The 24,644-nt window shown below is 40.7% G+C and overlaps 1 protein-coding gene across 1 annotated transcript in view; it reads right to left on the bottom strand.

Annotated features, from left to right (window-relative positions):
• Positions 1-24,397, bottom strand: part of NCAPG2 (non-SMC condensin II complex subunit G2) — a 106,978-nt gene extending 82,581 nt beyond the window's left edge. Inside the window, exons 1-9 of the mRNA XM_074986294.1 lie at positions 24,326-24,397; positions 20,931-21,041; positions 18,632-18,802; positions 17,079-17,193; positions 14,204-14,364; positions 12,074-12,208; positions 6,723-6,817; positions 4,188-4,257; positions 1,407-1,493 (exon numbers count right to left, since the gene is read on the bottom strand). Of these exons, the coding sequence (XP_074842395.1) occupies positions 1,407-1,493; positions 4,188-4,257; positions 6,723-6,817; positions 12,074-12,208; positions 14,204-14,364; positions 17,079-17,193; positions 18,632-18,802; positions 20,931-21,008 (912 nt within the window). The 5' untranslated portion in view covers positions 21,009-21,041; positions 24,326-24,397. The remainder of the gene's footprint in view (positions 1-1,406; positions 1,494-4,187; positions 4,258-6,722; positions 6,818-12,073; positions 12,209-14,203; positions 14,365-17,078; positions 17,194-18,631; positions 18,803-20,930; positions 21,042-24,325) is intronic.
• Positions 24,398-24,644: the final 247 nt, after the last annotated feature.

Genomic DNA, 24,644 nt, shown 5'->3' with positions numbered 1-24,644 from the left:
CTTGATTTCATGTCCTAATATTTTGATTTTAGCTCTCTTACTTTGGAGCTCAGTGGTTTGAGCACTGGCCTTGTAAACCCAAGATTATGAGTTCAATCCTTGAGAAGGATTTAGGGGTCGGGGCAAATAGAGTTTTGTTTTTTTTTAAATCTGTTGTGGATGGTATTTGGCAGGGGACTGGACTCAATGACCTCTCAAGGTCGCTTGCAGTTCTATGAGATATGTATATATTTTCCTCAATATTAAAATTGTGCCTGACAGTCTTTTTTAATGTCTTGCTTGAATGTCTTTTTTAAGTCTTGTATTAAGAATTACTCAGTGAAATGGATCCATGTTACTGGTGGGGTTTATAATCTATCCATTGAGGTATATGCAGAGTTTACAATCCGGTATTAGAGGAAGGTGGTTAAAAATAGTCTGGCATTCATGATTTTCCAAAGTATTGCCCTACAGAATTCCACATCCCATTCAACTTCAAATCAGCAGCTGCTAAAAGAAGGGAATGGTCTCATTGCCTAATTCAAAGAAGGAGCTGTTTTCTTGACCACAACACTATCCCACAAGATAAACTCAGATATGGATAAGAAGCAAGAATTAATTTAGAAAACATGAACCCTTTTCAAGAAGCAGCTTCTACTAGCATTACAAAACAGAAATAAGACACATGGGCTACCAGATACTATTGGAACCTAAGCAATAAAATAATCTGCCTCTAAAGACCAGCGGATAGAAAATTCCCATAAGACCAATAGCACACAGCTGTACTTCTAAACTAATGGTGGAAAAAAGCATTTAAGAAATTATATTAGCATTCAGTTGGGAACTAAATTGTTATTAAAGATTACCTTGAAAACAGTTTAGATGCAATGGACACACCTGGCAATATAATTTTAAAAACAGGACACTAAAGTCATGGTGGAGGGGAGGGGAACTCTTATCTATGATACTAATGCAACATTAAACACTGGAGAATGCATGTCAAAATCTAATTTTCACTGCCTTTATTATTGAACTTCTCATTTAATTAATTTTAAAATAAAATAGCAGTGCAACAATTTCTAGTGAAGTTCACTGTGCTTTTACATAAGATGCAACACGTGTTGCAAAATAGTGCAGGGAAGTATGTAAGTACAAACAAATACTTGTAAAACAGATTTTATTTTATTATGATATTGAACCAAATTTATATTAACTTATGCAAAGGCCTTCTCTTTTTTGACCCTGAACCCAAATTGAAATTTGTACCTAAACTATTTGAGCACCCTATAACTTGTTTAGATTAACACTATTCTTAATATAGATACACTCAAGATGGAGCATTCTCATACTAAAATAATCTCATTTTGAAAAGGAATTTACAAAATACATTGCATTAATACTTTATGTTGTGTTTTACAGTAACATACCTCTCTCACTTTAGGATGTACGGGAGAACTCCTAGGAAGATGAATTCCATGATGCATGAAATCCTGAATGCAATTAATCTCAAGAACCTAAAAAAAAAAAACATTACCAGCTTCAGTTTACATACAAGATTATAGGCAGTATAGAAAGTGATTTACTTAATGTTGTTTGATACTGTACATTTTAATACTCTGTTTTCAGTTGCTTATAGTTAAGCCCCTTCATTTTCAGTTTAAATAGATTTTTACTGAAAAAATTCCAGATTTCACAAAAGTATTTTGATTTTTTCTTCAATTTTCATCTTCCTTTTGCATAATTCATATAGATTAAAATACTTGCTTTATTAGGCAAATACAATTCATTGCCTGAGATATGTGTATTACAATAATACATTAATCTGTATGCATATGAAAAGCCGCTTGTTGATGGAACAGTATGTATGTATTAGACTAGAAGACACACACTGACACACATGCAAGCTCTGACGTGCATGAGCATCTGAACATATTGATGAACCCGAAATCTATTTCAAGCTGTTAGCAGTTACCAGTTGAAAGATCTGATGCTAAAATGAAAAGAAAACAAAAATCTAATCATATCTAGTATTATATTAGCTATTAGCTCAAGTGGCAGAGGTTTATGCTGTGTATCCTACCCTTGTTTAAGAACTAAGCGAACGGCAAGATGGTTGCCCTTGATGAAATTTGTCTGCTTTAAAAAAAAAAAAACAAAAACCCACAAAACTGCAATCAAGGGAATGCTAAGTTTGCAAAGTACAGCACACAAAAATTAGGCTAATGCTGAAATTAAGTAACAGAGAGAAAGCTGTACTAGTCTATATACTATCAAAACAGAAAAGCACTCCAGTAGCACTTTAAAGACTAACAGAATAATTTATTAGGTGATGAGTTTTCGTGGGACAGACCCACTTCCTCAGATCATAGCCATACCAGAACAGACTCAATATTTAAGGCACAGAGAACCAAAAATGGTAATCAAGGTTGACAAATCAGAAAAATATTATCAAGGTGAGCAAACCGGAGAGCACAGGGGCGGGGGATGGGGGGAGTCAAGAATGAGATTAAGCCAAGTATACAAAAGAGCCCCTATAATGACCTAAAAAATTCCCATCCCGGTTCAAACCACGTGTAAATGTGTTGAATTTGAATATAAAAGAGTTCAGCAGCCTCTTTTTCGAAAGTAGTGTGAAAATTCCTCACTACTTTGGAAAGAGAGGCTGCTGAACTCTCTTTTATATTCATATTTGACATATTAACATGTGGTTTGAACCAGGATGGGAATTTTTAGGTCATTATAGGGGCTCTGTTGCATACTTGGCTTAATCTGATTCTTGACTCCACCCCCTGCCCCCCACCTTCTGCCCCTCTACTCTCTGATTTGCTCACCTTGATAATGTTTTTCTGATTTGTCAACCTTGATTACTATTTTTGGTTCTCTGTGCCTTACATATTGAGTCTGTTCTGGTATGGCTATGGTCTGAAGAAGTGGGTCTGTCCCACGAAAGCTAATCACCTGATAACATATTCTATTAGTCTTTAAATTGCTAATGGACTGCTTTTTTGTTCTTCTGAAATTAAGATTATTCACGCCACCCTAAATTATTTCCTTATTTGATAAACTTCTTATCAAAACCATGTTTAGTTTAAAATTACTAATTCCCTGACATCTGTTATTTATGTTACATTTACTTATAGAAAGTAGAAAAACTCCAAGGCTACATCCACACTAGCCCAAAATTTTGAAATGGCCATGCAAACGGCCATTTTGAAAATATACTAATGAAACGCTGAAATAGATATTCAGCGCCTCATTAGAATGCCGGCAGCCGCGGCACTTTGAAATTGACATGGCTTGCTGCTACGCGGTTCGTCCAGATGGGGCTCCTTTTTGAAAGGACCCTGGTAACTTCGAAATCCCCTTATTCCTAACAGCAGACAGGAATAAGGGGATTTCGAAGTTGCCGAGGTCCTTTCGAAAAGGAGCCCTGTCTGGACAAACCGCACGGCAGAGAGCAATGTCAATTTTGAAGTGCCACGGCTGCCGGTATTCTAATGAGGTGCTGAATATGTATTTCAGCACTTCATTTGTAAACTTCAAAATGGCCATTTGCACGGCCATTTCAAAGTTTTGGGCTAGTGCAGACTCGACCCAAATGTTGTAAAAAAATATTACAAAGCTTGTCAGAATTATCTACATTGAAAGTTAAGCTTTATTTCAGAAAGGTTTTAATATTAAAATATCTTAAATTTGGTTCTACCATAATGTCCCAAAGGGGGGGAAAAGAAAAGATTGCATATAAGAAACGTGCCCAAGGCATGTAAACTCTAAAGCTTCTAGTAAGACGTATCCTTGAGGGCAAACGTGCATACTCAGCCACTACTTGCAGCTATAACTCTCCAGCATAAAAGGGGGCATGGCCTTCAATTCTTTCCACTAAATTAGGAATTTCACGCAAAAGATTGAAAAAATGAAGACAGACATGCAATATGAATCTAAATGGGCAAAGAACTACTGCGACTGAATTCATCACCCTTTCTCCTTCCAGTATAACGTCTAAAGATAGGAAATTAAGCAGCAGTTATGCCAAGGCGATGAGTCAGAGAAGTATTTTTTGAAAACTGACAGTTCTCTCAAATAAGGCATCAGATCTAGAGTCCAAAGCTAAAGGGAGTGACTTTGGATAAAGATGCATATGAGCAATCAATTTCAAAGAATCCTTAGGTGAACCAATCTTAATAACAAATTCAAACCACAGAAAGTACCTCTAAGATCTCTCCTGAAGCCTTTCTCCAAGCCCTGAAATAAATTTCTGCAACATATTCCATCAGAGATCTGTATTAATGGAGTGAGAGAAAACAAATATCAAACTTTTATGCCATCTTCACACTAAATATTGTATAAAAAAGTTAATGTTTCTTGGTGTTGAGTGGCAAGGGGTATTGAATGTTTTACATATTCTTTCCTTCAAAATTGTTTTTAAAAACCAGCAACAACCTGAAAGCTATTTTAGTAACTAACGTAAGTACACCAACATAAGAATATGAAGTTTACTCAGAGATTTCAAAGGAAACCTCTGTTAGAATTTTACATATATTTAAAGAAAAAAAAACAAACACCCACTGAATATTACTACAGCGATTATATATTACCTTATCTTCAAAAGATTAAGGGTTTGTTTTCAAAGCAATGCAGTTTTTAATGTTTATATTCTAGTGATGTTACACAGTATTGTGCTACAACCAAAAGAACAGTCCTAGCACATTTCAGACAGTGAGACAAGTGACATTCATATAGAATAAAACAATTGAACTAAATTTTAAATGCTTTATTTAAAAAAAAAAAAGTAAATCTGAAAAAGATTTTTACTTTTAACATAGGAAGAATAACTTGGTATTTTTTACTGAATCAAGTGACAATTAGACTCTGGAAATGTCTTTAAACTGATAGCATAACAGTAAAATGCTATGTAATCGATAACTTATCATCAAAACAGATGAACTCTTTCACATAGGCAAATGCAATTCTGTCCCTATCTAGAAGACTTTTGCTCATTTTTGATATTTTGCAATATAGTTAATTGTTGTTCGGACTAACACCTCATGCGTTTGTTTTCACACCTAGTTGATGCAGCAAAACAGTGTAACTGTACAGCTGGTTAGCCTGCAGTACACTAAATTGGCTATGGAAATTACTACCCTGCACCAAAAATGCACTTCTGTACATTCTCGCTACTGCTTGCCATGCACCAGCTAGACATAACTACAAGCCACAGTCAACCTTTCTATGGATGTAAACTAAAGTTATTTATGAATGAAAAGCTAAAATTTAAAACCAAAACAGGTAGATAGGCCTGTGTGGCTTTGAAATTTGTGTAAAAATATGAAGATACAACATGAAATTATCTGGTTCAAAATATTTAGCTGTTTGGCTGATGTAAGCATCTATATAATTTGAGATTCTTTGACTTTTTGGCCATTCACCTCCCATTCACTTTGAAAACTGTACATAGTTAAAACACCTGTTGCTACTAATTCATATTGTTAGGTTCCAAAATTTAAAAAAGGGATGGGAAACCTACGAATTGCAGGCCAGATCTGGCCCCCGGCTTGCCTTGATCCAGCCTGTAGCAAAGCTTGGGGCTTCTCCCCTGGAGTGGAGGCAATCCAGCAATGGCACTCCAGGTCAACAACAAGTATTCAAACTTCTGCAGCTGGAGTACAAGTGCCGGCTCTACTTTGGGGGGGAAGGAGAGGGGCGCAAGGAGAAGAGGAGGGAGGTGCATGGGGTGGAGGAACAGGCTTTGTGAGCTGCCATTCCCCCTCTTCTGCTGGCTGTGGGAACAACAGTGCAGCTCTGCCCTTGTGCTCACCTGCAGACTCCGCCCCCATCACTCCCATTGGCCAGGAATCACACCCAATGGGAGTGGCAAAAGGCAGTGCTTGCAAGTGCAGGGCAGCACGGAGCCACAAGTACCCCCCTGCCAAACAGCAGCTGCCCCAACTAAGTGCCCCAATCTCCTATCCCCTCCTGTATATTGCCTCCTGCCAGATTCCAGACGCCCTCCCTGCTCCTGCACCCTATCTCCTATCCAGACACCAGAGCCCACACCTGACCTCTCCACTGCTCCCTGAGACCCTCATTTTTGGCTCCACACTAGAAGCTGGGTAGGGTTCCCACAAAATTTACTAGCCCCCGGCCCCCAGAACAGTTCATCTTGCTTGGAGGCGGGGGGAAGAGGTAGAGTTGAATAGTTTGTAAAATGTATGAGTCTCCTTGTACTTTTAGAGAGCCACAAAAGAAAAAAATATCACTACTGAAAAAAATGCATGCTTCATCCACAGATCAGGCTGTCTGGCTCCATTCCTTGTATCCCTGCTCACCATGTAAAGTTCTGATAGCTGGGCTGCAGTAATCACTGCCAAGCCCACAGCTTCCCCTCTCAGCTGCAGGCAAGGTGGCAGGGCTAGAGTCATGCAAGATATGTCAAAAAGTTGTCAATATATAACAAGACTGTTCCCAATACCGGAATCCCATTAACACTAAAGTCAGTGGAATAGGGTAGGTTCCTGGCAAAACGTTATTAGCCAAAATATCAGAATTGTTATTAAGCAGCATCTATTATATAGCCAAGATAAAGATAGAGTTGTTGAAGCAGCACAGAAATTATTCAGTATACTTGTAGAAACTGATCTTTTCATTCATGTGTATTTCATCCATAAGTTAGATAGATCTCTGAAAACTGAAAGCAAAGTTTAGCCAGCATTTATAATGGCAATCACTGTAACAGTGAAACATACTTTGAAAAACATTGCAACTGGTTTTTAATAGTCCCATGGATCATTTTAATGAAGTTTACATTCCAGCTCAACAGAAAGCTCAGGAATCTTCTTCCCTGTTAAGATAAAAATAGAAGTAAGCTCAAACCAGCAATCAATTTAAGATTCACAATAAGTTGTTAACTGTAAAAATGGTTACCAGCCTTCAATAACTGTTATTTCTGAAGATGTGTTCTTCATGCCCCTTCCAATGTAGGTATGTGTTCACCCCAAGCACTCCCATCAGAAAGTTTCTCTTAGTGGCATCTATCAAGTCAGCTCTCGTGCCCCCTGGAGTTGTGCTCTGGTATACGTAGGGCTAACTCCAAAGGAGGAGCAGATGGGAGGTTTGAAAGGGACATGAGCAACACATACCAAAAAAACAGTTAACAGAAAGTTAATAACTGTTTCTTCTTCAAATGCATGCTTGTGTTCATTCCAATGTAAATGAGTCCCAAGCGCCAGCACACGTGGAGAGCATAGAGTTCACTGGCACGCTGACTTAACATTGCTTGGCCAAAACGTGCATCATCTCAAGCTTGCTGGTTGATGGTGTAATGGGATGCAATGTGTGAACTGAGAACCACCTTTCCACTTTACAGACATTCTGAATCAGAATTTCTATAATGAATGCCACCATTGATACTGAGCTCTTGGAAAAATGGAGTATAGGTAGAAGAACTGGAACCTTCACTAGGTCACAGCATGTCTAGACACATGAAGCGACCCATGATGAAATTCTCTGGATCAAGACCAGATGGCAGTGTTCCCTGGAAGCTGTGCATTTGTGCAGCCACTCAAGAGAAATCCAAATGCCAGCCAGCTGATTAGCAGAAAACCACACTATGTAGTGTTTTTATTGGCAGTGCACACGTAAAAATTTAATCCTCAAAGGGATGGAAAAAACTTGCACATGGATGGAAAAGATTAGAGGGAACATTGCTGGAAGGTCTTTCATTCTGTCTGTAACTCCTACAAAAATCATTTGTGGATGGGGATATCCATAGTTAATAAAGCACATATCTGGGACTCTACTGGGAATGGCAACAGTGAAAGCAGCCACACACCTAGCCACTGCTCATAGCAGTCAGTACATCATGCAAGCAGTCCCTCTGGAATGGCTGTATTGGCCCCACCTCCATCCACTGGGGCAAGTACCAGGCTCCGCAGCAGTCCCAGATTACATTAGTTCAGATAGATACAAACTGAAAATCCACTTCATATCCTCAAATATAAAACTGGTATTTGTGCAGGGCTCTTATAGATTGCCAAAATGATTCAGCCCTTTATATGTAAAATGTTAGTGCATACTTAACATCCAGTGACCGGAGTCTTTGTTCCTCACTGTTATGTTGTTTGGACAGAAGACTGGAAGGAAGATATCTTGCTTGCTAAGGAATTGAAAGACTATCTTTGACATGAAGGTTGGTGTGGCAGTAGCTGATCCTTGTCCTTGATATTGACTGTGTATGGTGGTTCTACTGTAACACCTCTTACCTCTGGGACCCTTCTGGCAGAAGTAATAGTGACCACAAAAGCCATCTTTCAGAGCAGAAAATAACCACATATCAAGTTTGAGAAGACCACCTGGATATTCACCCACTGGGGAGAGGCCAAGGCTACAACTAGATGGATCCTAATAGATGATACTATTGGACCTTGCTGTTACAAGCGGAGAAGGTAATCCAGCATAAAGGGCAGTAGGCAAGATGCCTTCTTACACTGAATGGATCTCTCCAAAAGGCTCAGAGTATGCCACTTCTGTAAGGTCGAGGCATGCACCTTTCATGCCATGACATGAAGAGACTTGAACTTGGATGACAGTTTGCTGTGGACTTGAGAATCGGCCCCAGAAATGGGGGCAAGCTGATTGGTATGTCCCCTGAGAGATCCAAGAGAGCAGAGAAGCAGTGTTCACACATCCAAGCTGGAAACATGAGGATAAGACATGTCCTGTCCTTTCTGACATTCATTAGACCTATGTGTGAAAGCAATGGGAGCGAACATGTAGAAAAGATGGTCTAGCCAAGGGAGGAGTAAAACATGTGAGTGAACTCATGATGTAGCCTAGGAAGGAGAAGAACTGAAGGCACTTCCTCCTGTGCTTTAGCATGAACAGACCTACCTGGATGTTCTCTATTACCTTAATTTACACTAGAGACCACCCCAGCATTACACTCATATGTATCTTACTAAATGCCCCTATTGGCTTAAAAGGAAAAGGGAACTATCTTTCAAGCACACACACTCATACCCTTCTGCACTAACACATTTACACAGGTGAACTCACACAAGTGAGGAGTTGCACGGAGACAGTGGAGGAAGCCAACACATAGCAGGTCAAGGGTGTCCGGCTGCGATTATGAATTGAGGGTGGCAAGCTGACTGCATGAACTCCTAGACAGCTTGTTCTTCTGTCAGTGTAGTATTCAGGAGTAGTCAGTATCATCCATCCTGGAGAGAGGGGAGACACCTCGGGCCCTCCTCCTGCCTCCCCAGACTAACTCCTGCAGAAAGGTAATGGCAAGAACTCCTATAGCTTTGCACTCATCTTTTATATGTTTCAGCCCTCTTGTCCAGTCCCACTACCCCAGGATGCTGTATGACCATGAGGCTCATCAGTGTCCCAGGACTATAAGCCATCAGCTAACAGCAGTCAAGACTTTGATTTTCTCTTGATGGTGCCTCTTTCTCAGGTGGATTCTTTTGCAGTGCTCATCTCCTTTTATCTTCTGGCCATCCAGGTGCTGCTGGCAGCTGATCATCCAGACAGGCTGGCTTCAAGGACTGATTCCATTGCACACGCACACACATTCATGCTTTCATCACTCACACAAAGGAAAGCTCACTTCAGCGAAAGAAACCTCTCCTACAAAGGAACAGCCAGGATTTCCCGCAGATTCATGGCATCTATAAATAATTTCTTACCAACTTATAACACTCAATATACACCCAGAAGCTGCCACAAAACAAAGCTCATAAAACAAAACACAACCCTATAGAACAAAGCTACATCTACAAAGTTTACAGAAAGTTACAGGACTTAAAACCAGCAATGACTGAAACTTACAGAACTTACAACTGCATTGTACTGGACTGAATGGAGGCTTTATATAACACTGCCTACCTCTGGAAAATGGTACTCACAAACATTCAGGTGAACAGACCCAATGTCAGACTCCACCTGGCCCTTGGACTGACCTGTAATCAAGTCAGTCATTGAGATATGATAGACCTGAATACCTTGTCTCCTCAGGAAGACTACAACAATTGCCATGTGCTTCATGAGCACCCTATAGCTGCGTCTACACGTGCACGCTACTTCGAAGTAGCGGCAGTAACTTCGAAATAGCGCCCGTCACGTCTACACGTGTTGGGCGCTATTTCGAAGTTGAAATCGACGTTAGGCGGCGAGACGTCGAAGTCGCTAACCCCATGAGGGGATGGGAATAGTGCCCTACTTCGACGTTCAACATCGAAGTAGGGACGTGTAGACGATCCGCGTCCCGCAACATCGAAATAGCGGGGTCCTCCATGGCGGCCATCAGCTGGGGGGTTGAGAGATACTCTCTCTCCAGCCCTTGCGGGGCTCTGTGGTCACCGTGGGCAGCAGCCCTTAGCCCAGGGCTTCTGGCTGCTGCTGCTGCAGCTGGGGGTCCGTGCTGCATATACAGGGTCTGCAACTAGTTGTTGGCTCTGTGTATCTTGCACTGTTTAATGAAAGTGTGTCTGGGAGGGGCCCTTTAAGGGAGCGACTTGCTGTTGAGTCCGCCCCGTGACCCTGTCTGCAGCTGTGCCTGGCTCCCTTATTTCGATGTGTGCTACTTTGGCGTGTAGACGTTCCCTCGCTGTGCCTATTTCGATGTTGGGCTGAGCAACGTCGAAGTTGAACATCGACGTTGCCAGCCCTGGAGGACGTGTAGACGTTATTCATCGAAATAGCCTATTTCGATGTCACAACATCGAAATAAGCTATTTCGAAGTTGGGTGCACGTGTAGACGTAGCCTATGAGTCACTGACAGGTTGAAAAGGCTGAACACTTTAAGTTGGTAATGCATGCAGTTGGTTGGTAGTGAAACTTTTGTGTCCCAGAAAGACTGCAAAATGAATATATGTGTCCTTCAAGTTCAGAGTGACATACCAGTCCCCTTGATCGGTTGAAGGACTAATGGTGGCCAAGAAGACCATGAGGAACTTCAGTTTCTTCAAGAATCTGTTGAGATTTCACAGGTCCAAGATCAGTCTGAGACTGTCACTCGGCTTTTGGGATTAGGAAGTAGAGAGAAAAGCAGCTGGGGGCTCTAAATCTGGTGGAACCTGTTCTACTGCTCCCACACTTAGGAATGACTGCATCTCCCTAAGCCAGAATTTGCTTATGAGAAGGGTCCCTGCAGATGAATGGGGAGGGAGCATGGAAAGAATGGGAACAAATGAACTGAAGAGCGTATCCCCGTTCTAGTGTGTGTAGTACCCAGCAATCTGAGGTAATGCAGACCCACACCTGGTTGAGGTTCAAAAACCAGTCCACAAATATAGGGAATTTGGATCCACAAATTGTCCTGTTAAGTTATCCCCAACCATCCCTTCAAAAGGCCTACTTAGAACCTGCTGATTGTCTTATGGGGACTCAGTGCTGCAGCAGATGTGATCTGGGATGGAGACCTCCTCTTATAGTGTATACTCCCTTTCTCCTGCTGTTCTCCTGCCTCTGTTGTGGCAGGAATATGTGTGCCATTGGTTGGGATTTGTAGTTCTTCCTGGCAAAAGCCAGTATATGCAAACCTAAGTATTTTAGGGCAGCTCTAGAAGCCTTCAGTCTATGAAGTTTGGAGTCTACTCCAAAAAGAGCAACTTGCTTTCAAACAGAATATCTTGCATAGGCAGCTGAACTTCATTGGACAAATCTGAGTACTGAAGTCATGTGCACTTTCTTATAACAAAACCTAAACCATAGTCCAAAGCTGCTTAAAGAAAAGCCCCTGTCACCAATTTCCCATCTTCGACTATGGCCAAGAACTTGCCCCTGAACTCGTGTGGCCAAAGCTCCTTGAATTTATCCCTTGTGCTCCACAAAGTAAAATCATGCCAGCTTAGGAGCACTTGCAGTAACACACAGGGCCAAATTCACTTGGGAAAAAAACCTTACACCGTGGTTCTTAGCTGCAAAACATGATATATGTAGTGAACTGTCTGCCTAAAGCTCATTAAATAACTGGTTAAGAACAGGAACTTCTACAAATACTATGTTACAAAAAGACAAATCTAAAAGTAGTCAACAATTAAAATATTTGAAAATATATAAAAGAGCATACTGGGAAAAATGTCTGGTTACCTCTTCTTTCCTTATATGGTTAACACTCATAAAGCACTGAAGCAACAAATCTTTTACTTCATTACTCTCCTCCAGGTCATAATCAAAACATAGTAATGTCTCATGTAGATGCCATAGACGAACTATATCTGCCCCCTAAAAAAGAAAGAAAGAAAGAAAGAAAAATGGCTATGATATACTTAAAGTTAACCTGATAACACTTTTAGACATTACTCTCTAAGAACTCTCCTGCCAACCATATTTTAGTTTCAGGACCTGAACCAGTCCTGTCCCATAAAGTAAGCAGTACTTCTTCAGACTACATAAACATTAACTTCCTTTATATAGTGGAAAGTCCTACAGCAATGGCAGAGGGGCAAAGCGACAGGTGGAGGTGACCACTGGGAGTCATAGCTCCAAACCTGCACGTAGGCGGGCTGTGGACTTTGGTCACTCGACTCTGATCCCGGGACGACAGAGGAGTTCGGCAGCATCCCAGGCAACTGAGCAGGCCTTTTTAGGAACAGCACTGCTGACCCTCAAAATGAGGGAGGGAACTAGAAAAGGTGTCCCAAAAATTGCTTGTCCCAACCAAAATGGCCAGCATACCACAGCTAGAAGGTTGTTTTTTTTTTTTTTTAAGAAGAAAATGAAAAATTGACGCCATCACTGGACACAATGAACTACATACAAAATAGTGGAAATGGCATAATTAAAACATAAAATCACAGAAAAAGACTTGCAGGGAATCCAAGTGTCCAAGCTGAAGCCAAGAGGAAAAAACAAAGATCAGTAGGAAGAAAGGAAGAAAAAAAAAAAATGTGCAGAAGTGGGATGATTCATTACAGAAAAAATCAGAATGATGAAGAGATGACAAAAATTAGGATGACTATAGAGAAAAGGATTTCTGGGGTACTGCCACGGATATGCATAGTTCTTTAAAAAAACAGTTAAGAAAATTTTCTCATACTTGAGAAAATTAATCAAAATCAAACTGAAATGAAACAAGTAATTAAAAATGAGATGTGAGGCTGCATTTAAAAATTATAGTTCACCACCAATGGAAAATTAAGCAAAGGGAGTGGACGTGTTCCTTGGACACGCTGGGTGTGAAACTGCAGTTACATCATTACCTTATCTTTACCCCAGTGGCCTCTCAATAACTTCAGTGTGACCTGTACACAGTGAATAATGCCATGTTAGGGATCTAACTTATTTAATCAACTGCCAAATGTGGCATATAAACAAGCCTTGTTCCTCAGTTCTGTCTTCCCAGGCTTCTGCACTGCCTTCTCTCTCCCCTAGGCCTTCCTGTCCAGAGAACATTGTAGTCTCTTTTCTGCTAATTCTGGACATCTCCCAAGCTTTCCTGTTCAGAAAGCTTTCTAATCTCTCCTCTGGACAGCTGTATGATGGGGCAGTTCCTCTCTTCATGAGTCTCTGCTCTCCAAGGAGACACCACTGGAAGTAGCTTGCTAGCTAGTTCCATGAAGAACTCTCTTCCCAGAAGCACTGTATTCTGACTCGTCTGAGCCATCATAAGGCCCAGGTGCTCCTTCACTAATTAACTGTCAACTACTTATGCCATTATCTATTCAGAGGTGGCTCTACATTGCCTCAAACTGCTTAGCACAGCCTGAGTTGCAAACCCCTCAAAGGGCCAGTCCCTGTGACATCACAATAAAGGCTAATCTAGCATGAGAATGAATTAAAAAAGGATAATTTTTGGAAAGTACTGAGCACATGTATTCTGAAAAATAAAGACCCTTAGAAGTTTTTCAGGAATGACAACCCCAAACTGAAATAATATTCTACATATATTGACCATTAACTTTTAGAGGAAAGGGGAGGCAAGTGACAAAGTCACAGAAAAATTGGCTAACTTAATAACATGATTTCATTTTCAAAAGGATTCAAGTTTTAAGATCATTCTACACAAGACTATAACAATTTAAAAAACACAAATTGCATGACAGTTGTCCACTGGAGACCACTTAGACCCAATAAAGCTTGAAATGTATGTTGGATCAATTGTACTAGGAAGCCTTTTGATATAAAAGACCAAATAGCTCAAACAAAATGAAGGATAGTTTAGAGATGTACAAACTCTAGATATTCAATAATTATGACATCCACATATCTTCAATATACCGTAACAGTTTTGCTCTTCAGACTTTTTCTTAGAAGCATAGTAAAAGCTGTTTTCCCCAGTTGCTCTCTTCCTTCCAGTCCTTTCTCCCACCACATTGCACATAAGCGCTGGATACCACCCTGTAGGACTTTTTCAGATTCAGATAATGCATAAAGAATACCTACAACAAGTGAAAAACAATTATTTGCTGTAAGTCTAATCAAACTTCTGTGGCACAACAGCCTATTATAGCAAGTTGAATCTCATCTCATGATGCCTACCTCAAAGTTCTACACTGAGGACCACAATATTAATCACAAAAACTGTCTACACTGCCCCTCCCCTTCAGAGGGGCAATGTAAATAAAGTGGATTGAAAATGCTATGACTATTCAGAGCCGCATTTGCATAAAGGCAGCCACTCACTGAGTGGAAAGCACAGCTCTTGAAATGCAAACTAGTTGTGTAGACAGTGTTCCTTTGAAAGGAAGCCTTGCTTTCAAAAGCACCTTTCTTCCTGACAAAAATTAGGAAGAAGGGTTCTTTAAAAAGTGGGGCTTCCTTTCAAAGGAACCCTGTTTACACAGCTAGTTTACATTTCTTCACACCAGCGCCTCATTACCATTTTCGATCTGCTGCATTTATAGCCCCTTCCAAAAGGGAAGGGCAGCGTAGATGCAGCCAAACAGAAAAATAAATTGTTTAGGCTACCTAAATGGTCTATTAAACTCCAAGTTATTTGCCAGCATATACTGGCTCAGCAACAATTTTATAAAATTCACTCCTTTTATTAGTGACAGAAAGATAAAAGATACTTACCTACCTTACGTGGCACAGTTAATTAGTTAATATTTGTAAGGATTGTAGGTGTAAAAATGCACAGTTTAGCTTTGGTCATATCTCTAATTATAACCTCCATCCCTTCCCTTTTTCAGCACATGGCTAGAATATCAGATGTTCTATACTTTAAAAATTACCAATCTAAGGCCATTTCTATAATGAACAGCCCGAAATATGCTAATGAGGTGAGGATGCAAATTCCCCGCACCTCATTAGCATAAGGTCACGTGATTTAGAGTCACGAGTACGTTCTTCCAGACTCCAAAACACCGTTTAGAAGCACAACCCCCCAGGGAGGGTCTTCCAGAAAGAATTCCTTCTTCTGGAGGCCCCTTCTTCCCAAAACTTTTCAGTTCACTTCGAAGAAAGTGGCATTTGTAGAAATGGCCTAATAGACAATTTAAAATTCACTCAGAATGCTTAGAACTATCTTAGCTTACACAAATGCATTAGAAAGCCACAAATCATCAGCAGACAAACATGTAATTAAAAGCTGGTGATAAATATAATTCCAGAAGCGTTATATTATGTGAAGAACAGATTACATTTTAAAAAAATTCTGATGTTGATGATTAAAACTCAGATTAAGAGAGACAATGTCAGATTATGACATACTGAAACTTGCTTTCCTCCATTGGTGGTGAGATCCATAAATGAACACAGTGTAAACTAATTCTTTTTAATTTCACTTTGATGCTCAGATTGCTAAGGGGAGGGCTTCAAGGAAAAAATTGAACTGAATAATTCTAACAAGTTCCACTTTGCATAAGACTATGTTGGCCATATAATGTTACTGACTCTTAGGTAGACTTTCCTTAACTCTATAGGAGCAAAAACTGTTATGGTACTATACTGACAATATGACAAGTTAAAAACTTCAGCCAATAATCACCTTCACACAAAAGTGAAGCACTTAGCATGAATGCTGTCCTCCTGCGGTGGTTCCATTTCCCCCAACATTGTTGTTTCTCATAAGTAGCATGTTAATGAGGCAGCACCTCATTAGCATAATGGCAGCCATGTGTGATTCAAAAGTGCCATCTTCGGAATCTACGCCGCCTGTGTAGATGGGGGCCTTTCTAAAGGACCCCCTGATTTCAAAAGCCCCTTCTTCCCAAAACCAAATGGGAAGAAGGGGCTTTCGAAGTCAAGGGTGTCCTTTTGAAAGGTCCCCATCTACATGGGCGGTGTGCGTTCCAAAAATGGAACTTTTGAATAGTGTGCAGCTGCCCTTATGCTAATGAGGCACTGCATATTCATGTCAGTGCCTCATTAGAATTTTCCAAACTGCCTCATTAACATGCCCCCTCCAAAAGGAGGGGGCTAGCATAGATACAGCCAAGGACTGGAAACAATGTATTTAAACCCATAGTCCCCCCCCCCCCCTTTTTTTAAAAAAAAAAAAAAAAAAAAAGGAATGGACAGGTCAATCTTCCATCAAGATGTAAAAATATTACATAATACAGTGGGTTTTTTTGTGGGATGGATTGTAAACTTATTGCTTGAAGGAAATAAAGAATCCTAATTAGGATATGCAACCCACACCATCTATCGTTCATAACATGCTTTCATAGTAAATAAGGCTTGCAGGCTAAAATATTAGTGTCAGCCGTACCAAAGTTCACCCCATTATTCAAACTACAGTAAACTCTTTCATATCTGGCAGCCTGGGGACTGGCAGGTTGCAGATATTCAGATATTCATGATAATAGAGAGATATACCTAGGAATGCATAACACTAAAGAAAAGCAAGATTAGCTATTAAAAACAAACAAAAATGCATGCAGAGTACTTTATTTACCAACAACAGTAGTATTGTGTACTGTAAACTAATATTATATTTGCATTTATTTTTACTATACTGCACTTATGGAAAATGTAACTAAAATTTACTTATGGTTAAAATACCATCTATTTCAGAGTTTCAGATGATAGAATGCTGGATATGAAAGAATTCACTATATGACAAAACCAAGACTACCCAACCATTAGCCACAGACCAAAGTGCCTAATATCAGCCAAGGGCATAACAGACCATATTGAGAGGAATGCTTACCATTTAATATTAGAGCACATTCTAGAAGAGCTTTGTAGTTTATATTTTCTTCCACTGTAGGTATAGAAGCAGTAACTATAGTTGTCACCCCTTGAACTACAGCTGTTATTTGTTTCTGAAAGTTAAAAGCAATTTGTGTTATGTAAACCGAAAAAATGGTCTTTATAACTCGGGAGTCTTCAAAAAATGCTATAATTCTGATAGAAACTGCCTCAGCAAATGAGCATTAGCCACAAAAAAGAGAGTACTCATGGCTCAAATACAATGTTCTGAACACACATCCACTTACTTTGTTCAATAGTAAATAGAAACTATCAAGTCAATTGTGACAAAATTCACATATGAAAAAGAAGTTTTTACAAAATTGAAATTGAAAAGCTTTTTCTATTTAATTCCTAATTACTAATTTAATTACTACAGGTTGAACTTCTCTAATCCAGAACACTTTCATCCAGCAACACCTATAATCAGCATGATTTTAGTTAGCCAGATGATCACTTATCGTAGGCGTGGCCAAGTTTCCCAAGGTCCTATACCATTTGTTTACAGCTATCAGTCCTGGTTCTCAAATTCTGTGCTATCTAGCTACAATTTACCCTTAAACGTCTTCTAAGAACATAGTAAGCAGTGAAAGTGTTGGTAATGTGCTGGAAAATATGACCCCTCCACTTGGTCCAGGAAACTCTCTCGTTCAGCACTGGTTAGGTCCCGAGAATGGCAGGCAAGAGAGGTTCAACCTAATGGAACCATGAAATTGGCAAAAAAGGCTGGTAGGCTTCCTGCTGTGAACCATGAATTTGTAGAAGACTGAAATTGTAATAACGTTTGATCAATTAATACAAGGCCATCATCATTTAAGTATATTACAGAAACTTTCAAAACTATTGACAGAAAGAATGTTCCTTGGTACAGTGCACTATTTCTAAGTACTACTAGTGGGGAATCCCTGGCCCCTCGTCTGGCCCTGGACAGTGGCTTTCCTGGATCTGGCCGTGAGGCTCTCCTCCAGGCATCTGGCCCATGCTGGCTATGAGGCCATAGAGCCATGAGCCTTGCCGGCCAGAATCAGGCAACCCAGGGCCAGATGTGGTATATGTGCTCTGCTAGTGGGGGTGGGAAGTGACTCTACACCTGCACCACATACCCCACTTTTTGGTCCCACCCTGGGCTGCCAGAAGTGTTAATCTGGTCTGTGGAAAGCGCTGAACCTCAGTTCCACTTTCTCCAACAGCCCTGTCCATGGTTCTGGAGCATGAGGGGAGTGAGTTGTCTCAGTCAGGGGCCATATCAGCGAGGGGCTTGGTTTTTGTTTTGTTTTGTTTTTTTGTTTCTCACTTTAGTGGCCCAAATTGATTTTTGTGTGGGTCAAAGGCCTCCAACTCAAGAAAGGTTCTCCACCCTGTTATAAAGACAGCACAAAAGGACTATAGAGCATTTACTCTGAAAAACATCAAGTTGATTTTGAAACTTATACACACAGCACACCAATTCTGTGTCATCTCTAAGTAGATAAATCTACTTGTAAAAGATCCTAACTCAATATTTTATTTTACCATTTTTGGACTTTCCTCTACTTCCATATCATCATCACTTTCATCTTCAATCCTCTGCCATCCCTCCACTGGATTCTCCACCAAAATTTGTGTTAATAGGTGTGCCAGCCTCTCCCACAATGCTTCCTTCTGTTTTCTTGGTAATTCCTGAATCAGTTCATTCAAATCCTTCTGTAAAGTGTTTAGAAAACATTAAATCACACAAACTAACTATTTTTTTCTGTGTAAGTATAATGATTTACACTAATACAGTCAGACTCCTGTGAACTCTTCATATTATACACCTAGTTATAAAAGGAAAATTATTTGCTTGAAATTCTGCTTATATGACAGTAGCATCTTGAAGGATTACTGCTTCTTAGTTTTCACTCCTTATTTAAAACAAAAAAAAAGACAATTTTCTTCTCGAAATCTTAATCTTTGAGCGCAATAGTATGCGGGATCACTCATGAACCAGGCTCCCCACTGATGATTAAACATTGCCACCTACTGAGTATAGATGCTCCAAATGTTCCTTTCAGGTCCTTCTTGACTTACAGGCAGAGCAAATGTTACCATTCCCACCTTACAGAATTAGAACCCAGATGTAAGAATCCTGCACTGATGTTATTTTTAGATAAAGGTCTGCAACAAGTTTGGAAGAAAGAAGATGAAAAAAGTGTGAAGGTCTACAGAAATAGGATCTCTCACTCCTGAAGAACTTAGGAGAGGTGAGCCTGCAGGAAGTACAGAAAGAATGTTCCATGGTACAGCGCACTACTTCTAAGTACTGCTACCCAAACTCCACCAGCTCCAGAGCGACTTGAAAGCTATAGAAGTCCACCCATACTAAATTTCCTAAGCTCTAAGGACTTTGAGGAGTTTGAAGGATCAATGATCCCCTCCGCAAGAGAGCTGATTGGAACTCCAGTTAGCAGTGGACTCAGTGGCCACCAGACCAAGTACAACAACATTCTTTCTGTTTCCAGTGTCCTTCTTAAGGAGCTGTTAGGCTTTATAGAACAAAGACTCCCTTCCAACAGGTTTAAGAATCTTAGAAAAATAGACAAAGTAAAAAGATAACATCTTTCATTGGACCAACTTCTGTAGGTCAGAGAAACATGACATTATCTCACCTAAGGTGACTGTAGGGTTAAAATCCCAAATTCCTAACGCATATTATGGTTGCTGTTACGACCCCCTGAATTTTATGCCCAAATTTCATAGTCTGGTATAAGACCTAACTATCTCATAACATCTACCATGGTTCACAAATACAGCTAGTGTGAGACGGAACTTACAAGCAAGGCCATAGCTTTCTCATAGTGTGGAGAAAGATAATAACCACAGCAACTGTGCTTGAAGGCCAAGTCCAGAGGCTTTGAGACATCCCTGGCAGCTCAGGCTTGAGATATTCTCCTCCCTTTCAGTATGCTCTATATTTCCCCAGTTCACTAGCCCAGAGCCCTGAATACAAGAACAATGTGTTACAAATAAGTGATGTTTGTTACGTACTCTCATTATTTTATTAACTCCTTCTGATATGAACCTGTGGATCATGCCCAATCGAACAAAGGCATCATTACTCCCATGGATACATAAGCAGGACTAGAATCAATGTATATGTTGTTTAAACAGATGATTGAAGAAAACCACCTGTGTACTGTATAAAATGTTGCATGAAAATTACGGGCAGAGTCATTGTGTAACCTCTTAGACTATTGACTTTTTGTGCTCATCATGTCTTGCTGCTAGCACCTATCCAGGGGCTTGGGACCTCTCACTGTCGCTTTTCACTCACTTAATATCCTATATAATCACTTGTAACCTATTGCTTCACAACGCGTCACTGAGCCTACCCTGACAGGCAAAGTGGTACTCTGCCAGCAAAATGCATAATAAACCCCCCTGCTTGATTCTACACTGAGTCCAGACTTTATTCTGGGACTGTCATGGCGATAACACCACTGCATAGGAAAATAAGAAATTCATAACAGTTTTTATCTAAAGCTAAAGGTGAAAGTGTATATAAATGTTACGTGTAACTCAATGGTAAGTTCCTTTCCTCAATGCTGGAATTATATAAAAAGTAAACCTTAATAAATAGCAGAACCCATTTGAAATCTGTATCAATGTTTGAGGACAACGTCTCATTATGACATTCTAACAAATACGAACTGAGCAATCTGTTGACAAAAACCCTTGCCTCTTCATAGCCTTCAACCCTAACAGGATTCAAAGAAGATTTAAAAAAATCTAAGTATTGATAGACTCGGAAGGATATCACTACTATTATCCATATTGATCCTGATTTACTTACATGAGTCTGCATATAATTCACAAACTCCTCAACAGTATCTATAGATACAACTTGTAGAAATGCTTCACGTCGTGTCATGATTTCTTTTTCCTAAAGTGCTTAATTTTGAAACTAGGAGGGGAAAAAAAAAAGGTTAAAATTATCAACAAATATGTCAAGTAAAAATAAAACATTTTTTCAGTCAGTATATAGGGCAATTTTGTAAATAAAAAGGCATTATGGGAACACAAGTAAGATTAATATATTTCTCATCCAAATCATTCTCTATAAGAAGCAGTCAATGACATTCTTACTTCAAAAAGCCTGGCTTCACTAGCCAGTTTTCTGGTTTAGAATTACAGGTGACCTGCAGGGGGCTTCAGAGGGTGCCACTTCCAGCCTGGCCTGGCCACCCCTCTGTGGGGCTGCCAGCTGATGGCCCTCCTGCCCCAGCTCTTTTGTTCGTGTGTGTGTGTGTGTGTGTGCACGCTGCTATCATTGTGTGTTTGTGCCTGCGTGAGTTTGTGTTACGATACACTATGGTTACACCTACACTATCATGTTCTTTTGAAAAAAACCGGGCCTTTTTCGAAAGAACCCACAAAGCATCTACACACAAAATGTACTCTTTTGATCTGAAATTTTCTATCGACTCTCTTACTCTCCCACACCAGGAAGAGTGCCTTTTTCCAAAAGATTCTTTCAGAAAAAAAATGAGCGTAGAGCATGATTATTATGACTATATAAAAGTGTTTTCTTTGAAAGAGCAGTCCTCATGGTGCCAGATTTTTTGATCCCTGTCCCATTCTTTCAAAAGAGCAGGGACTACATGGAAGCTCTTTGTTGAAAGAGCAGATAGATTTTTGGGATCAATTTTTTGACCTGCTTTTTTGTGTGGATGCACTCTTTTGAAAGAAGTTTTTTCAGAAGAGATCTTCCAGAAGAACTTCTTTTGAAGAATCGCTGTTGTGTAGACATAGTCTAGGGGTGTATGAGTATCTGCATTGGTTACACACTGTGTGCGTGTATTTTGTGTTTGTGCTTCTATACACTGTGCGTCCGCCTGTTTGTGTTGCTACACACTGTTCTGTGTGTTATTGTTGCAGACTGTATTCTTATTACTGTTTGACAGTACGACTAATTTTTAATTGTGAGATTAATCAAGATTTTTAATTGCTTGACAGCCCTAATTTTTTCCAAACTCCTCCTTTCATCTAATACCTGACATCTCAGTCAGTATTTACTTACACAAAACCACAAACAGTGGCATTTAAAGCTTTTCTTGATGGTACCTTTCCAAATTGTTTCAACCTTGACCTAAGCAGCAAGACCTAGAGCAGCAAGAGCTAAACAGCATCCAATTAACCTACAGTTTATACTACAAGAAATATCACTAGTCTAGCTGACCGCCTTTGGTTGGAAAGCCCATTTTCTATTATTTGTGATTATTATGATTACATAAGTGTTTTCTACAAATATATTAAGCCGCATTCTTGACTACACTTCTCACTAGGGTGTTACCCCAGGACCTCCTTGCTGATGCTCCCCATTCATCTTTCAGATCTACATCTGATTACTCTTCAAGCTATTGAAGTCTCAAATTTTTCAGGAATTGAAAATAAACCTTCCATCTGTTGAATTTGGACATTTGCTTCCAACCTTCAGAACAAGGTAGAAGTTTACCACTGATATGTCTAATGTCACCAATTCAAACATATCTTCTCGAGGAATATATCTTAGAAGTTTGGGAGATTTTCTATAACACCTACTCCAGCAGTGAAACAGTTCACTTATATAAGCTAAAGCATTTGATCCTGCAAGGGAGAAAAATGCAGATCTCCACAAAAATGTGAGAGCAAACTGGGTAAGAGAACAGATACCTGAGAATATTGACAAAATTCTTCACATATATTTTAAATTGCAAACTGAATTAGCTAGACTGTGGAAGTATTATAGTATTCATTCCAAAGACAGAATTCATGAAATTCTAGGAACATGTCTTTACTATAAATGTTGGTTGACACAAGCTATGTGGACATACAGCTATCACCAGGTTACTCACAGAATCACGGGCACTTTCTCATGCTCCTCTACTAACATCATATATGCCATCATGTGTCAACAATGCCCAGATGCTTTGTATATTGGACAGACTTCTAACTCCCTTAGACAAAGGGTCAAAGGGCACAAAACAGACATTAAAACACTCCAGATCCACAAACCAGTTAGTCAACATTTTAATGGAATGGGCCATTCTGTCAATGACCTCAAGGTATGTGTGTTACTGAAAAGAAACTATCACTCCTTTCTAGAAAGAGAAGCGGACGAATTGACATTTATATTCAAATTCAGAACATTAACACATGGTTTAAATCGGGATGTGAACTTTCTGAGTCACTATAGGGGCTCATCTGCATACTTAACTCAATCTAATTCTTGATCTTCCCTCCCACCCCTCCACTCTCTGATTTGCTCACCTTGATTATCTTTCTCTGATTTGTCCTCCTTGCTTACTGTTTTTGGTTCTCTGTGTCTTAAATATTGAGTCTGTTCTGGACTGGATATGGTCTGAAGAAGTGGGTCTGTCCCACGAAAGCTCACCTAATAAACTATTTCGCTAGTCTTTAAAGTGCTACTTGACTGCTTTTTGTTTTGATAGTGTATAGACTAGCATGGCTTATTCTCTGTTACTATACAGCCATCACAGTTTGCATTTCTTTCATGTGCGCATATACTCAACTGCTTGTGTGTGTGCTTTACAGAATCAGGCACCACCTCCTCACCGTTCAAGAGCCACGTTAACCTGAGATATATGCCACTCGAGTGCGTGTCTCTGGGTTCTACTGTACCATTGGTACTTGCAGTACATATAAGGGTTTGGATCACGTTAAAGTCCTGTCAGTGACTATTTCATAGTTTGGTATATTTCAACACTATGAGTCATCTCGACTGCTTTGTTAACGACCCTTTCTCCCACAACTGCCACCCCAGTGAGATTTGACAGCCATTGTGCCCGGAAGTTGAGAGGCAGCAAGCAGGTCCCTTCGGGAAGGAGCCAAGCCATTTCTAGCGGGACAGAGCAACACACCGGACCCACACAACGTCGCTGCCCCCAACCTGGCCTGCGCCAAAGGACTAAGGAAGCGCTACCCCAGCGGCGGGGCGGGGGAAGCCTGAGAATACGGGCACCCCACTGGGCTCGCACAGCCGCTGTGAGCAGGCTACTCCACAGCAGGAAGCCAGCCCGGCACAGCTCCCCTACCCGCCACCCCACACGCCCTGAGCCTGAAGAGTCCCGCCATTCCCGCCCGCCAGCCGCCCCCAGCACACGCGCCTCGACCCAGCCCTGACAGGCAGCATCCTCGCTCCTCGCCGGGCTCCCAGCGCCGTCTGGCAAGCAGCGACATCTGACTCACATCAGAGCGAGGCCGCTCGACGCTCTCTCTCCACAGTTCGAATTCTCCCGCGACAGACGTTAACCACCCGCGCCGCTCCTCCACCACTGGGCAGAAAGGAAAGTGGAAAGACGCATGCGCAGGCGCACGCCCACTTCCCCCTCCCCTCCCCTCCCCTCCCCCAGCCGTCACCAAACTCAGAGGGGAGGAGCTTCTCATTGTGGCTGAGGGGCAAAGACCCTTAGTATGGTGAGGTGTTGCGCGCGTTCCCCCACGCATGTTCCGCCAGCCCCAGAGGCTCTCCCCACGCACCCGGGCGCGGCTTTCACGACCTGGGTCG

The sequence above is a fragment of the Carettochelys insculpta genome, chromosome 2 (assembly GCF_033958435.1).
Source record: "Carettochelys insculpta isolate YL-2023 chromosome 2, ASM3395843v1, whole genome shotgun sequence".
Taxonomy (NCBI): Eukaryota; Metazoa; Chordata; order Testudines; family Carettochelyidae; genus Carettochelys; species Carettochelys insculpta.
Note: the sequence above shows the minus strand (reverse complement) of the source record. Positions and strands in the feature narration are given on the sequence as shown.